Here is a 13,751-nt window from a genome sequence, read left to right on the forward strand (position 1 = left end):
TCAACGTAACGAGCTGCCAGTGACCCCAAGGGAGCTCTGGAAAGCAGTTGTTTTGTACAAAGGTTGCTGATCCTTTGTGTCTGCAGCTTCCATTCCCATCTGGCTGCTAATCAGGAGTTTGCATGGAAGCAGCTGACTCTGGCAGTGCTGTTTGTTTCTCAGGTGACTTCATGGCATTGTCCCTGTGTCCCTGGGTTGGTGCAGGATTGTGGTGGTGCCCCAACAAGGTTTGCAGGTCCAAACCACCTCTGGTTCCCAGCAGCTCGGGAAGGGACTGAGGTGTCCCCATTGGCACAGGTGCAACTGAAGCAGGATGTGACCCTCTTTATTTGGATTTTGCTGTCTGAGTTCTCAGGGCTTTTGAGTCGGAAGTGTCATGGGTGCAAAGCCAGCTCTCCCTTTGCTCACATTCCCATGCCCTTCTTTTGTGTCGTGGAAAAATCAGGTAAGGAAGGAAGAAAGAAATGCAGAAACCAAACCCAGCTGTGTACCCCGTGTCTCTGTGTGTCGACAGGCATCAGCAGGGCTTCCTAGAAGAGGGTTTATTTAGAGCAGGGGTTCAGTGGAGCCCCTCTGTGCATGTGTGTGAGGATATTAGTGTGTTTTCTGCTGGAGTGGCACCTCTGTGACATCAGGCTCTGCCTTCAGCAGTCCCAGCAGCCCCCTCCCAGCTCTGCAGCCTCGGGGTCACCGCATGGCACCAGCCCGGCACGTGGCACACAGCCAGCATCTGCAGCACTGCCAGCACCGTGTTGCAATCCAAGGGCTGTTCAAATATGCAAATCCTGGTAGGAAAGACAATGTAAACTGTTTGTTTCTCCTCCTCCCTTTCCCCTCGTGCAGCCACCAAGGCCATCAATTATTAACTTTTGGAGGAGACGGCACGTTCCTGGCGGCGCTGGGGATTGTCACAGCGTGGGCAGAGCTCTGCAGGCATGGAGCTGGCTGCTGGAGGTGTGGGACCTGCAGCTGTGGGGCTTGGCAGCTGTATGGCTGTGTTAGCACTCTGCTTGCTCGGGAGGAACGGCATGGCAGTGACATCTGCCTGGGGTTGGGCAGAGGTGGTGTCTTAGGAGGCTTCTGTGGCGTTGTCTAAGTCTTGTTCCTTATGCATCTGGAGAGGAACCATCTCTGCAGTAATCTGGTTAGGCTGTGGAGTGCTCCAGCTCAGGAGCCGACTTGCAGTTGCAAGTTTGGTGACTGCAGTCGTGGCACGTGGGTGATCTGTGCGCTCACCTCGCAGCACAGAGCTTGCTCCTTCATTCTCTTGCGATGGGGAAATGACTTCAGATCCCATGAAGAAAGAGCCTCTGCTCCGACTCCTGCATGCACTCTGCTTGCCAGCTCCTCGCTCTGCCTCCAGGTCCCAAGCTGAGGGTTGGAATGAGAACCTTTTTCTCATTTTGTCCTCTTCCTCTTCCCCTCCACCCCCCGAAGTAAAATCTGCATTTGGCTGCTATGAAATCACCTGCAATGTGGTTGTGCTTCTTCCAGATCCGAGCAGATGGCCCTCCCCATGGTGGAATTCAGTATGAGGTGGTGACAGTTTTCAAGGACGGGAGCCCGGTGCTCCGGGACATGGCTTTCTCCATTGACCACAAGTTCCTGTACGTGATGTCGGAGCGGCAGGTAAGGACCCAGGGGGCTGAGCTGTGTGATCCCCCACTGCAGAGCTCAGCTTCAGCTGCCTCTGCCTGGAGGTTGTCCTCTGCGCACGTGGAGGATGGCTCTCTGCTGGTTTATTGCTGTCTGCAAGTATTGGAAACTGAGCTGGGCTGCTGCAGGGGAAATGTGGTTTGGGGATGGGAACCATCGATGATCGGATAATGAGCTCCTGAGCTGCTGGCGTGGCTGCCTGTTCCCTGCAGTGAGCTTGGCAGGCTGCAGTTTTGCGTAGCTTTATCCGAGCATCCTTTGTGATGGCTTTATTTTTTGATCTACCCATATATTTTAAGTGTTGGGGAGTAAGGAAGGTGAGCACAGAGGTGGGACTGAGTGTGGTGCAAGCAGCTGCCATGCAGGTAGCGCTGAGCCTGTGCTGTGCCATCATTGCTGTGCCATCATCGCTGTGACACCATCGTTGTGCCACCATAACCCTATCACTGTGCCATGGTCACCATGCCACCATTGCCATGCCACCATTGCCATGCCACCATCACCTTGCCACCATCACCATGCCACCATCACCTTGCCAACATCACTATGCCACCATTGCCATGCCACCGTCACCATGCCACCACTGCCATGCCACCATTGCCATGCCACCATCACCTTGCCACTTTGGCTGGTTCAGCCCCCACCGGTGGCAGCCAACATCCTTTCTTGGCTCTGTGTGGTCATAAACAAGTTTTATCTTCCAATATTACACCATGATATTACGAGGAGCATAACTTTAGTGTTTGCATAGCTCTTAAGGTAGGGGTGGTGTGAGTTGGAGGTTGCCAAACCCGAAGGCTGTAGAAAGCCAAACCAAAAAGATTACAGTGGAAATTTATGGCCAGCAGCACACGGGAGCCTGCAGCTTTGGGGAGCCAGAATGGTGTAAATAAGGCAGGACCTCAGCTGGAGCACATCTCATCTGCACCATTCTCTGAGACAAAAACAACACCAGAAGTCCCGTGTGCTGAGCCAGACTTTTGGGTTCACTGACTGCTGAGCGTTTTATTGGCTGTTACTCACCACTGTGTAATTCAGATTTATAGAGCTGGTGCCTCGTGGGTGGTGGAGACAGGAGGAGGGTTACATCTGAGGATGTCTGGATGCCATTAAGTGGCGTTGCCTTGGGTTAACCCTGTGAGTTAACAGTCAGCTTTGCACGCCTGGTGCACGGAGACCTCCACCTGCTGCAGGAGGGACACAGGGAGCTGATGTGCTGAACTGTGTAACAAAAAGATGTGAGGAGAATTAGCAAAGAATGGAGTGCTCCTGGAACGCTGATTCCATGCACAGCCCCCCTGGAGCTGCCCTCTGCCCCCTGGGAGTGTGTGCCATGGGCCCAGGAGCCCCCACACTGACACAGTGTGGATGTTGTCAGCCCCACTGAACCCCACTGCCCCATTTCTGGCAATGCTCAGCAAAATAGAAGGGGGGATGCTTTTCATTTATTCTGGAGTGCTCCGGCTGGAGCCTGATGGCTGCAGGGAGTCGGTACCACGAGGAGGAGAGAGGCCCAAGCTGAGGCTGTGAGCAGTGAGAAGTGCCCTTGGAAGCACTGAGAATGCACAGCTCAAATGTATTGTGCAGTCTGAAGATCTGGAATAAGATGGAATTTCGCCACAGTGAAGTGGCACCGGAGCAGCTGTGCTGAGTGTGAGCTGGGAAGGGCTGCCCACAGTCTGTGGTTTCTAAGAAAGAAATAGGATACGTGCCTATGGCAAAACTGATCTGATAGACACTGCATTTCTGTGGGATTTAGCAAGGAGATGTGCTCCCATGGCACAGACTGGGAGCAGTCCTGAGCTCCGTGCTGCTGTGGGGTAGGAAACAAACCATTGCATGGGTGCAGCGTTCTGCCTCACACTGTGATTGTGCTCAGAGCACACGGTGAGCTGTGATGTGCACACAGGTGCTTCCAGCACATCCGTGTCACTTCTGTGTTGATCCCACCTCCCTCCATGCTCGGAGCAACTCCATGCTGAATGCGGAGGGAAAGCGTTTGCTTCATCCCAAAATCTGGAGCTCAGTCCTTCCCCACTCCCCCTGGCTCCCATCCCAGCCCTGTCTGCTTCTCTCCAATTTATCTGCAGTCCTTTGGAGCTCTCCGTGAGCCTTTCATGTTCCATTGCCAACTCCTTCCAAATCAGAATATTTGACATTTGATTTTACTCCCACAAAGCACAGAAGCAACAGTTGCACAGTCTGGTCCCGGGAGGAGGGAGGGAAGGAGGAGGATAAAGAAACTTTGCTTCCATCCTCAGCACCAGTTCTTTAGCCGCATGATTTAGGAGTGCTCATTAGGAGCTTTCACAGGCTCTCTTGAAGCACCTGGCTGCAAATTCCTTTCATGGCAGAAGAGAAGGGATTCTGACCCCAACTATTTAAAGGAGACAGGCATTTCTCAGTGTTGATCCAGCAAGCAAACACCATCCAGCCCACAAGCTGCCAGGGCTTGAGCATCACAAGATGCTGCTGGAGCATCAGTGAGACTGCATGGGGCTGCCCCATGTGAAGCAGGAGGGCCTTACAGACTTGTGTGCCTGCAGCTGGGCCCTGGGAGCCTTCCAGCAGCACCCTGCAGCCCTCCCTCCTGCCTGTATGTCCCCGTGGCTGTATGGAAGAGCTGTCTCTCCATCTGCTCTGCTAGCAGTGAAATATTTGCTTAGCAAATGCCCCCGTGTCGGGAGCTGCAGAGCTGAAGGAGCCTCTGGGGATGATTTGTTTCACCATTCCTTGTCCTGTGACCCCGTGCTGCGTAACTCCTGAGCAAAGGGTGTTGTGTTGGGCTGAGCTTTCTGGGTGCTGATGGAGGGGAGGGAGCTGCCAGGGTGATTTAAAAGAGTTTGGAATCAGAGTGAGGAAAACAAAGAGCTCCATCAATTCTGGGGTAGAGGTGCTGTAAATACTGATGGTGCCCAGAAAAAAAGAGTGAGAAAACACGATAAAAAATGCAAGAGATGTGGATAAAAGGGGATGGCTTCATCAAGAAGGACAAAAGAAAAAAAAAAAAAAAGGATGGATTAAATTTTTAACTGCCTTGTCTGCTGGTCAACCAGCTGAGCATCATTGCAGAGGGCAGGGCTGTGCTGCAGCACCTGCTTGTCCCATGCTCCTGCAACACGTGCAGCCATGCAGGGCTTATTTCACTTTCCTCCCTGTGGTCAATTAGCAATAATTAAGAAATGTAGGTACAAGCTTGCCTGGGATCATTAACCATACCTATGTGATAAGAAGGATGTGCTAATGAATGCCAGCTGACCAAAAGGCCGTGGTATTTCAGGGCTCTGAGGCTCAGGGACTGAAAGGACCTGCAGAATTGCTGGGATGTACGGGCAGCCACCAGGAATCCGAAGGCGCAGAGCAAAGGGCAGACAGCTTTGAAGTAACACATACTTGAAAAGTAAACTTCCCTGCAAGAAGCAGTAAGAAACCACCCCTGTGTGAAAACTCAGCGTCAGGGGTCGCTGGGTTTGTTTTGGTAATGGGGTGTATTTCAGACGCTGCTCACACGGCTATTTCTTTCAAGTGCTCACGAGGTTTGTTTGTTTTGGGTTGGTTTTACTTTGTATTAAGTCTATTTTTTCCCCTGCCAGTCACAGCCACAGGGTTCCCATGTATGTGCTTCCCTTTGCGATTCCTCCCCATCCACAGACCTATTGTTTAATTTTCAGACGGGCAACCGCAGTCCTGAAATCCTTCCAGGATTTCCCTGCATGCACGTACACACACACACACACTGATCCCCTGCTCAGAGCACTGGTGTGCATGGGACAGCTGCAGTGCAGAGCAGCTGCTCTGATCCCATGTGCTCCAGGTCTGCTTGCTGCTCGTGTTCCATGGGGCGTTGCATTGCTGTGCCCCCACCCCCTCATGCATCCTCCTGACTTTGTGCTGCAGCACAGAGGGGTGATCCTATGGGTGCAACGGTGGCAGAGCCCCCCACCAAAGCAAGCTGGGACTTCTGATGCATGATGGACAAGCTGAAGCAATGCCATGCTGAGCTATGGTGGGTTTTGCCCCTGTTGGTCTCAGATGACCCCAGCAGGGCTGCAGCAGCACTCAGGGACGCAGCCAGAGCTCTGTGTTCCTCTCTATCAGAGACGTTTAAAAGTCTTCCCCTCCCTGTGCTGCTGTGGCCATCCCCCCAGCAGTGAGTCTGGTGAGGAGGGGAATGGTTCACACCGGGCACGAATAGAAAAGAAACATAACTCACAATATGGTGAGAGTAGCTCTGAAATGGCACAAATTATTCTACTTTATACTTTAATTAGTTTGAATTAGCAATGGGAATAGATGCATAGAATGATCCAGTGAAGGGTGAAATGGAAAAAGGGATACGGGGTAGAGTATCACTTTATTATTGTGAAGTTTGCAGGAAGAGAGAGCAGGCGATGAGCTGCTGCTCTGAGTGCTTGGCAGGGAGGTGGTGAGGACTGTGCTGCAGCACAGAGCCCAGGGCTGCTCCATCCCTGGTCTGGGGGCAGAGAGCTCTTTTCCCTTCAATGGTCTGAAAAGTTCTGCAAAATCAGATTGGTTGGGCTTTATTATTTTCTGTTTCAATTCAAATCACATGGGGAAGTACAGCTCTAAGCATGCTTTCTTGCAATAACACTGAAATGAGCAGGGCCAAAACACGCAGTCAGTTCCAGCCCAAAACCTCAGGACACACCAGCCCAGCCTGTGGGATCTCAGGGCCGTCCCAGTGGCACCACTTGAACAACAGCTCTGCATCTGGAAACCAAATTCCCACCAAAGCATTAGGAAAGCTTTCAAATAATCAGGGAAAAAAGAGTTCCTGCGGATTCCAGACAGCTTGGAAGTGATGCCTGTGCCCTGGGGGAGGTGGCTGTAATGGTGTTTCATGCTGGGACTAAACATAAAAGTTAAGGCTGGTTGCAAAGCAGAAAAACACAGCTTGTGGGTTTTGTTCTCACTTTCCCTGCTCCTTCCTCTTCCAAGGCAAAATGTTTGCTCTGTAAAACTGCAGTGAAGATGCCGAGGTTTTCTAGAGCATTGTGCATGCAGCCCCCAGAGCTGCAGCCCTGCCGTGTGGCTGTGGGAGCTGCAATAGCTCCACATCTCTGGGCGATGCTTGAGGCAAAGGAGCCCCATGAATAATCTGCTGTTTGTCTTAGCGGCGTGCAGGAATGTGCCCAGCAGACTAAACACAAGAGGGCCGAGAGCAGGGCAGGCACCAGCAGTGCCCATGGTGGGGGCTGGAGGCCCCCAAGTCCTTGCACTTACAGCACAGCACCATTCTTCATCACCGCTCAGTTCAGCTTTCCATAGCTGCGTGAAGCTGGGTGTAGGAATGGGAAGCACCAGCCATGGCTGAAGGGACAAACTGCTCACAGAGTCCACGTGAGCAGTGGGAGCACTTTCAGCCACATCTGGAAGTGGCTGCAGCTGGCAGTGTGGTTTCAGGTTGGTCTGAGCAATGTCCATCCGTAGCACAGTTTGGGTTGCTACCAAGGCTTTATGGGTGCCAAGCTGCTTCAGTGGATATTAACATAGTCTGGGGTTTGTTCCTCCAAAACTTCCTGACCTTTGGCAGTGTCAACCTACTGGTTACAGCAGCAAAAGACGGAGCTCAAGTGGGATTTTGCTGTTTCTGCCTCGAAGTGTCTCTGCCGCATAGAGCATTTCCATGGCACTGTCAGTCCCAAGTACATCCATCATGGTTTCACTGCTCGTTGTCTGTGCAGACAAAGCATGAGGGTGGATTTTGTGTTGGGCACTGGCCCTGTGGCAGGCTCCAGAAGCAGCTTTGTTGGCCTCTCTGTGTCCAGGGTTTGTGCCATGCTGCCCATCTCTACTGGGCAGAACCGGGAGCATCTGTGGGCTTTTAACCCAGGAGGTGGCAGGGAATGGCTGAGCTTCAGACTGTGGTCATCCCTGTGCTCTGAGCACTGCACTCAGCAAGGCACAGCTGCTGGGGACTTGGCATTTGGGCATCCATCAGAACCAAAAAAATGCTGGGAGCTGGCATGGGGGCACTGCTACACCCAGCCCTCAGATGGGTCAGAGCGTTGTGCTGTGTGCTCAGGGCTGAAGTCAGAGCAGTGCAGAGAAGGAAGGTTTGGGAGCAATCAGATGCCCAGTGGCTGCAGGTTGGCTTCTGCACAGATAGCGCATGATGAGCACTACTCTGAAGTTCTGCCACCAACAACGACACATTCCCTCCTCCCCTTGTTGGCTCCACTTCAGAGTGTGTCTATCCACATTCTCTCACAACACATATTTATCTGCTCGGTGCCCTGTTGGCTGTTTAATTGGCACTCGTGCTTCCTTTCAAGCAGAAGCAGAGCTGAGTGCAGGAGCAGCGTGTGGGCAGGATGGAGCTGTGCTCCCACCACAGCAATGGAACCTGCAAATGAAAAGGAAGCATGATGGCACAGGATGGCCACAGCCAAGGGACACTGAGGGCACAGCTCCAGCTATGTGGGGCACCCCGTGTTCCTATGTCCTAGAACCAGTGCTTGGTGCTGCAGCTCACAAAGGATGCTGCATTGTCTCCTAGCGAGCCACAGCCGCAGGTTTTTCCCATCCCTTTCAGCAGTGATTCACAGGCAACTGTCAGTGCTTTGGGTGCTATTAATATCTTCACAAGAACACGATGATAAGTGAGTTTTTTTTGTTGTTGCTTTTAATTTATTTTTTGGGAGAGGAATCAAAGAGGAAGGATGGGTGTGAAAATAACTCCTCCTCGTGTGGCCGGACCATGGTGTGAGCCAGCAGACAGTACTGCCCAGAGCGAGAACTCACTGAAATCCCTTCCATTTAAAAAGAGCTGACCACACAGGAACTTCGATTTTGGAGGAACTATGCCAGGAACAGCATTGCTGTGAGGGCAGTGTGCAGACTCCAGTTGCTAGCTGCAGGCAGGCTGGGTATTTTCATGTTGGGTCTTTGCTGTCAGTGTGCTTAGCACGCAGCTTGGGGGGCATCTCTGCAAAGCACCAGGGCTGGGCTCTGACCATGGTATGGGTGTGAGTCAGCTTCAGCAGGGCGAGTTTGATGGGGGCTCTGAGTGCTTCCAGAGGTGCTGCCACCACCTCCAATGCAGACAGAGCCCTTTCCAGCAGCCCCACACTGCTGCCGTTCTGCATTATAGTGGGAGTGGTGTTAGAGGAAAGGTGAGGATGTCATCGTGATCCCAGCTGGCAATTTCCCATCCTTTCTTAATGGACTGAACGTCGTCCCCATAACTATAAATTTTCCTGGCTTGGGTCAGTCGAAATTGGAGACTTAATGCTAGAGACGGACACATTTTTGTTTTATTTTTGCGCTCTGTGCAATCACATTGATGGCAGCGCCGTAACGGTCCTGAATTATGGGTGACCAGAGAAAAAGAAGGCATCTCCTCCACTCCCCGTTGTTATTGTCTCTGGGTGCAGAGCAAAATGTGTAGGCTCCGGGCTAGATTGTGTAAATCTCGTTAGAAAGCCATTCCCAGCTAATGAAACCCTGGGAGAGAGGGATTTGCCTTCCCAGCCTCCAGCCCGGTAGCAGGGCTGGAATCAATCCATCGCAGCGCTGTGCGCTCGCTCCCCTCTCCCACGCTGTGTGCTGCTGCAGCCGCGGGTCAGCGATTTGTTGCGTCTGCACCTGAGCTGTTCCCAGTGACAATTATCTCCTCGGAAGAAAACTATAAAATAAAAATCACCGTGCGAAGCAAGCTCACCTGTCTGCACTCCGTACAGGGAAGCAGCGAGCAGACGTGTAAATAATTGCGCCTTCCCCGCCGCGCGCCTGCTCACAGCCTGCTTGGCAGCGTGCATTAATTCAAGGCATCGGCGCTGCTGGGGTGAGCGGCTGGAGTGAAGGATCTGAGCTAAACACGTCTCGTCTAGCCCTGTTTGTGCAGCCTGTGAATGTGCCGGAGCCACAGATCTCACTCGGGGTCGGGTTGGTTTGGCTGCGACTTCCTTGCTCCAAGTGAGGGTTTAGCAGCAGCCGCTGCGTGAAGTGCGGTGCGCTTTGTGCTTTGTGCTTGATGGCCACTGTGGTGGTTGTTGGAGTCTGGAGTGTGTCTGCTGTGTTAGTGGTGTTTGTGCAAGGAGCAAACAGAGCTCTTAGAGTGCTGGCTGTGGATCTGCAGCCTCGATGTTGTGCTGATCAGGGAGGTTTGGGGACTGGGCCTCGTGCTGCTGTTGGGTACCAGCGGGGTCCCCCATTGCCTTGCAATGAGCACCTGGGAAATGTGCTGTGCAGCACGAGGTTCTGCTGGACACGAGGTCATCTGTGCCTGTTTGTCATCGAGGTTGGAGAGCACAGCCCTCTGTGCAGCTGTGCAACAGCTGAGGTGGAATTGTGCTGGTGGGAAAAGCATGCGGGCAATGGCTGCGTTATTCGCCTGTCCCCAGGAACAGAGGGGATCCTGTGTGTGTAATGCAGTCTCTGAAGGTTTGAATAGTTTTTTTCTGCTCTAACTAATCTTTTTAAATGCTTGACGGGCTTGTGTTCTGTAATTGAATGCATTTTATTTAGAAAATAACATTTAGTACCACTTTGGATTTCCAATTATTCTTCAATGGGGCTTTGAGGGCCTGACGCCTTTCTCATTTTGACACTCACAAATGATGGTAACATCAGAGCAAGGAAACAGCAAACTGTCTACGCTGCTGATTGCTGGGCTCAGGGGGAGCAGCAGGGCTGCACTGAGTCTCAGCATCAATCCATTGAATGGAATGGCAGCGTTGTACCAGCAGCAAACATGCCATCACCCCGTGCCACTGCTCCGTGTCATTGCCTGTCCTTTTCTCACTGCCTTGTGCCACCTCTGCAGGCCACCTCTCACGCCCAGCAGATGAGAGCAGAGGGACAATGCTCCTGAAGTCTGAATGGCTCCTGCAGGGCATTGCTGCCCTTTGGTGCCAGCAGCAGACAGAGGTGAAGGGTAAGCGGGGATCCAGAGGAGATGGGGAGCAAGGAGCACAACCAGTGATGCCCACTGCTCACCTTGAATGCATCTCCTTCCTGTGCCTGCCAGTTTTATGACAGAAGAACAAAGAAGGGAAGCAGATAACTGCAGAGGTTCATTTGCCAATGTCAGCTGCCGGTGTCTCAGGAATAGAGCCATCAGTCTGTCCCTCCTTAGCGCTGGGCTGTGCAGGCAGTTTTCCATTTGCAGCATGGTTTATTCACAGCTCCCCATTTTGCAGGGAGGGCTCTCCTTTTCCCTCCTTTTTTTTCCCAGGGGTGTCCCTAGCACTGCTGTGCCCCTGAAGTGCAGCTCACCACAGAGGCTCTCCCATCCTCTGCCTTTGCATGGGTTGGGGTTTGCATCCTGTGGGACCTCCAGCCCTGCAGGAAGACACAGCCAGAAAGAAAATTCTGCTTGGAAGCACTGGGAGCTCCTTCATAGGGCAGGAGGGCATCACCACGGTGCTTCTGCCCCAATCCTCAGTGGGGTCAAAGCAGCCCTGGCCCCAGTGCCCAACACTTGCACTGTGCTTTGCTGCACTGCCCAGCATCTGGGAAAGGAATGTTGAGGGCTGCTGTGCAAACCAGCTGCTGTCTGAGCAGGCTTTGTTTCCAATGTAGGGAATCTGCTGTAGGGAATGATTTAACCTCCATTTGTTCTTTTCTTTGTGTCATTTCATTAAATAAGATTTATATACAGGTTTAGCACTGGAAGGATGGCCCGTCCCCTGGGCTGGGGCAGAGCTGAGCATATTGCTCCTTCCCATGTCCGTGCTTCACCCGTTGTTTCAGGGCTGGAAACACACTGGCTGCCTTTCATCCCCAGCAGATAAATGCCACCAAGCACTCAGGAACCACCTATCCCCTATCTCTTCATTAGCAAAGCTTCTGATGGGGTTCATTTCACAGTCCCTGGGTGGGAAGGAGGACGCTGAGCTGCAGAGTGCAGAGTGCATTGCTGCAAGCAGCAGCTTCCATATGTGCAATGCTTGGCTCCTACACAGAAATGCAAAGACTCAGTGCAGTGATTGGGACCAGCCCTATGCACCAGTTGCCCTCAATACTGGAGATGTTGGAGATGTGCTGGAAATGCTGCCTGATGCTGGGGAAAGGAGGAGGGGGAGCTCTCAGCCCTGCTCTCAGCTCTGCAAGGTCTGCTGTCCCCCTGGGGAGGGATAAGCCGTGCGAGCACTGGGAAGGGAGGAGGAAATGTCTTTTAACAGTAAATATGGCCTTGTTATTTATCAATGCAGAGTAATTGAAGTAATTTCATGTCGTTTTTAAATGCAGTGCCTAGGGATCTAATCTATCTGTCTAATATTAATGGGTAATATTTGGTTGCCTCATTCATTCATTACTGTTTTCATTAAGACTCTAATCCCATTTAGGAGTCTGTTTGTCATGTTAAACTCCTCTGTTTTATCTTAGCCTGCCACGATCCTTTTAACAACTTCACTGAATTCATGAGTTGTAGGCTGGCAGCTCGGGAGGGACTTTGCAGTGAGTTCTGTGAGGAGAGGGGAGCAGAGAGCTGAGGGCGAAGCAGCAATTTCAATAAGCGCAGCCCAGCACCATTTGTCTACTGAACTCCAAACTCCGACACCAGGCATAACTCCAGACTGGTGCAGAATTCTATTTTCACTGCTCGCCTGCAAAATAGAGAGGGAAAGAAGAAGTGTGCACTTCATAATTATTCATCTTAACTCATTTCCTGCTCTTAAAGCATGTTGGTGGCTGCAGGGAGCGAGGTGCTGTGAGTCGCCAGGCACCAGGGAAGGGCTGGACGAGGGCCATGAACTGACGTGAGATGAAAGTTTACTGCATCGCTCTGATCCCCGCACTGATCTCCACCTGAGCCCAGACATTTTGGCCTTTCATCCTTCTTAATTAGTTCCCCAGAGGCTCGGGCTAATCAGCACAAAGGAGGGGTCCCAGCGGCAGGGCAGTCTCGTGGTGCCATTTGTCAGAAGTCGGTGCCAGCGTTTGGAGATGGCCGCTCCTGGTGATGCGTGTGGTTGGAGCCAAGTGCTGCACACGTGTTGGGAAAATACCCCACTGTGTGCTGCTGGGAATTGTGCTTACCCTGCTCAGGAAGCATCTGGATCCCTGCGCTTTGCCACTTCTCATCGTGTGAAGGTGATGATGAGGTTCTTCCAGCAGTGAAGCCACGTTGCTTGAATCAGAGTTGAAGGGACTTTCTTCGCATGCTTCTGTAGTGCTGTAATTAAAGAATCCCCCTGTAGCCATGGAAACGCTGTCCCTGTGCCCTCTCCCACTGTCTGCCCAATGCTGCAGGTGTCCAAGGACACTCAACTACCTCATGGGAAGGCAGAGCGAGGCCCTGCTCCATTCCAGGACCCAAAGGATGGGGGTCTTCTTGCTCTGGGGTGCTCCTACAGTGCTGCTTCTGGGGGACTCCTTCATTCAAACTTGCTTCCCTTTTGCTTTCCTCCCATCCCACTGCTGCCCTGCATGAGGCACTGTGTGGCTGTCCTGGGCTGCAGTGGTGTGAGCTCAGCTCCAGCTCTGCTCGGTGCAGGGTGAAGTGGAATCTTGGGGACCTGAGGTCCTTGCAGCACTGACCTGGACAGCAAGGATGAGAAGCAGCGGGAAGAAAAGTGCCAAACTTTGTACAAACTCCTAAGAAAGTTTGGCTTTCCCTTGCCCTGTTACCTTGATGTGTTAACAGCTGGGACTGGAGAACCGGTGCTCCTGCCCACAGCTCTCTTGCAGCAGCATAAAACAGTGGCATTGTTGCATGAATGAAGACAGAATCACAGTGGAAAGTTCATCAAGCCTGGGCTCCTGCTGGTTGAGTGATAGATAGCTTTAATGACACAGAGCTGGCCAACACCTCCCCATTCAACACCGATATTCCGTGAGCTGTGCAGCACAGTGGGAATGGGGCACGTGGGCTGAAAGAGACCCTGCTCCTCTGCACTCCTCCCTGCACCAACACTGCAGCTCTCCATGCAGCCAGGCTGTGTGCATGCATTGCTCCCAGCTCCCCCACACGCATCCCACTCTGCTCAAAAAAAAAAAACAAACCACACACCCCCAAACCCTGCACGATTTTTGTTGTAGGCGAAGCTGTCGAGTAGGGCTCAGGAAACAAGAAGAATAGCGGCCCTATTGGTGTCATGTTTAGAGAGGAACTGGGTTCTCACTGT

The 13,751-nt window shown here is 52.3% G+C and overlaps 1 protein-coding gene across 1 annotated transcript in view; it reads left to right on the forward strand.

Moving 5' to 3' along the window:
• PLXNA2 (plexin A2) overlaps positions 1-13,751 on the forward strand; it is a 99,083-nt gene that overhangs the window by 35,290 nt on the left and 50,042 nt on the right. Inside the window, exon 4 of the mRNA XM_042833739.1 lies at positions 1,495-1,629. Within this exon, the coding sequence (XP_042689673.1) occupies positions 1,495-1,629 (135 nt within the window). The remainder of the gene's footprint in view (positions 1-1,494; positions 1,630-13,751) is intronic.

The sequence above is a fragment of the Centrocercus urophasianus genome, unplaced genomic scaffold, assembly GCF_019232065.1.
Source record: "Centrocercus urophasianus isolate 14NV4802_14NV808 unplaced genomic scaffold, USGS_Curo_1.0 seq_42, whole genome shotgun sequence".
Taxonomy (NCBI): Eukaryota; Metazoa; Chordata; class Aves; order Galliformes; family Phasianidae; genus Centrocercus; species Centrocercus urophasianus.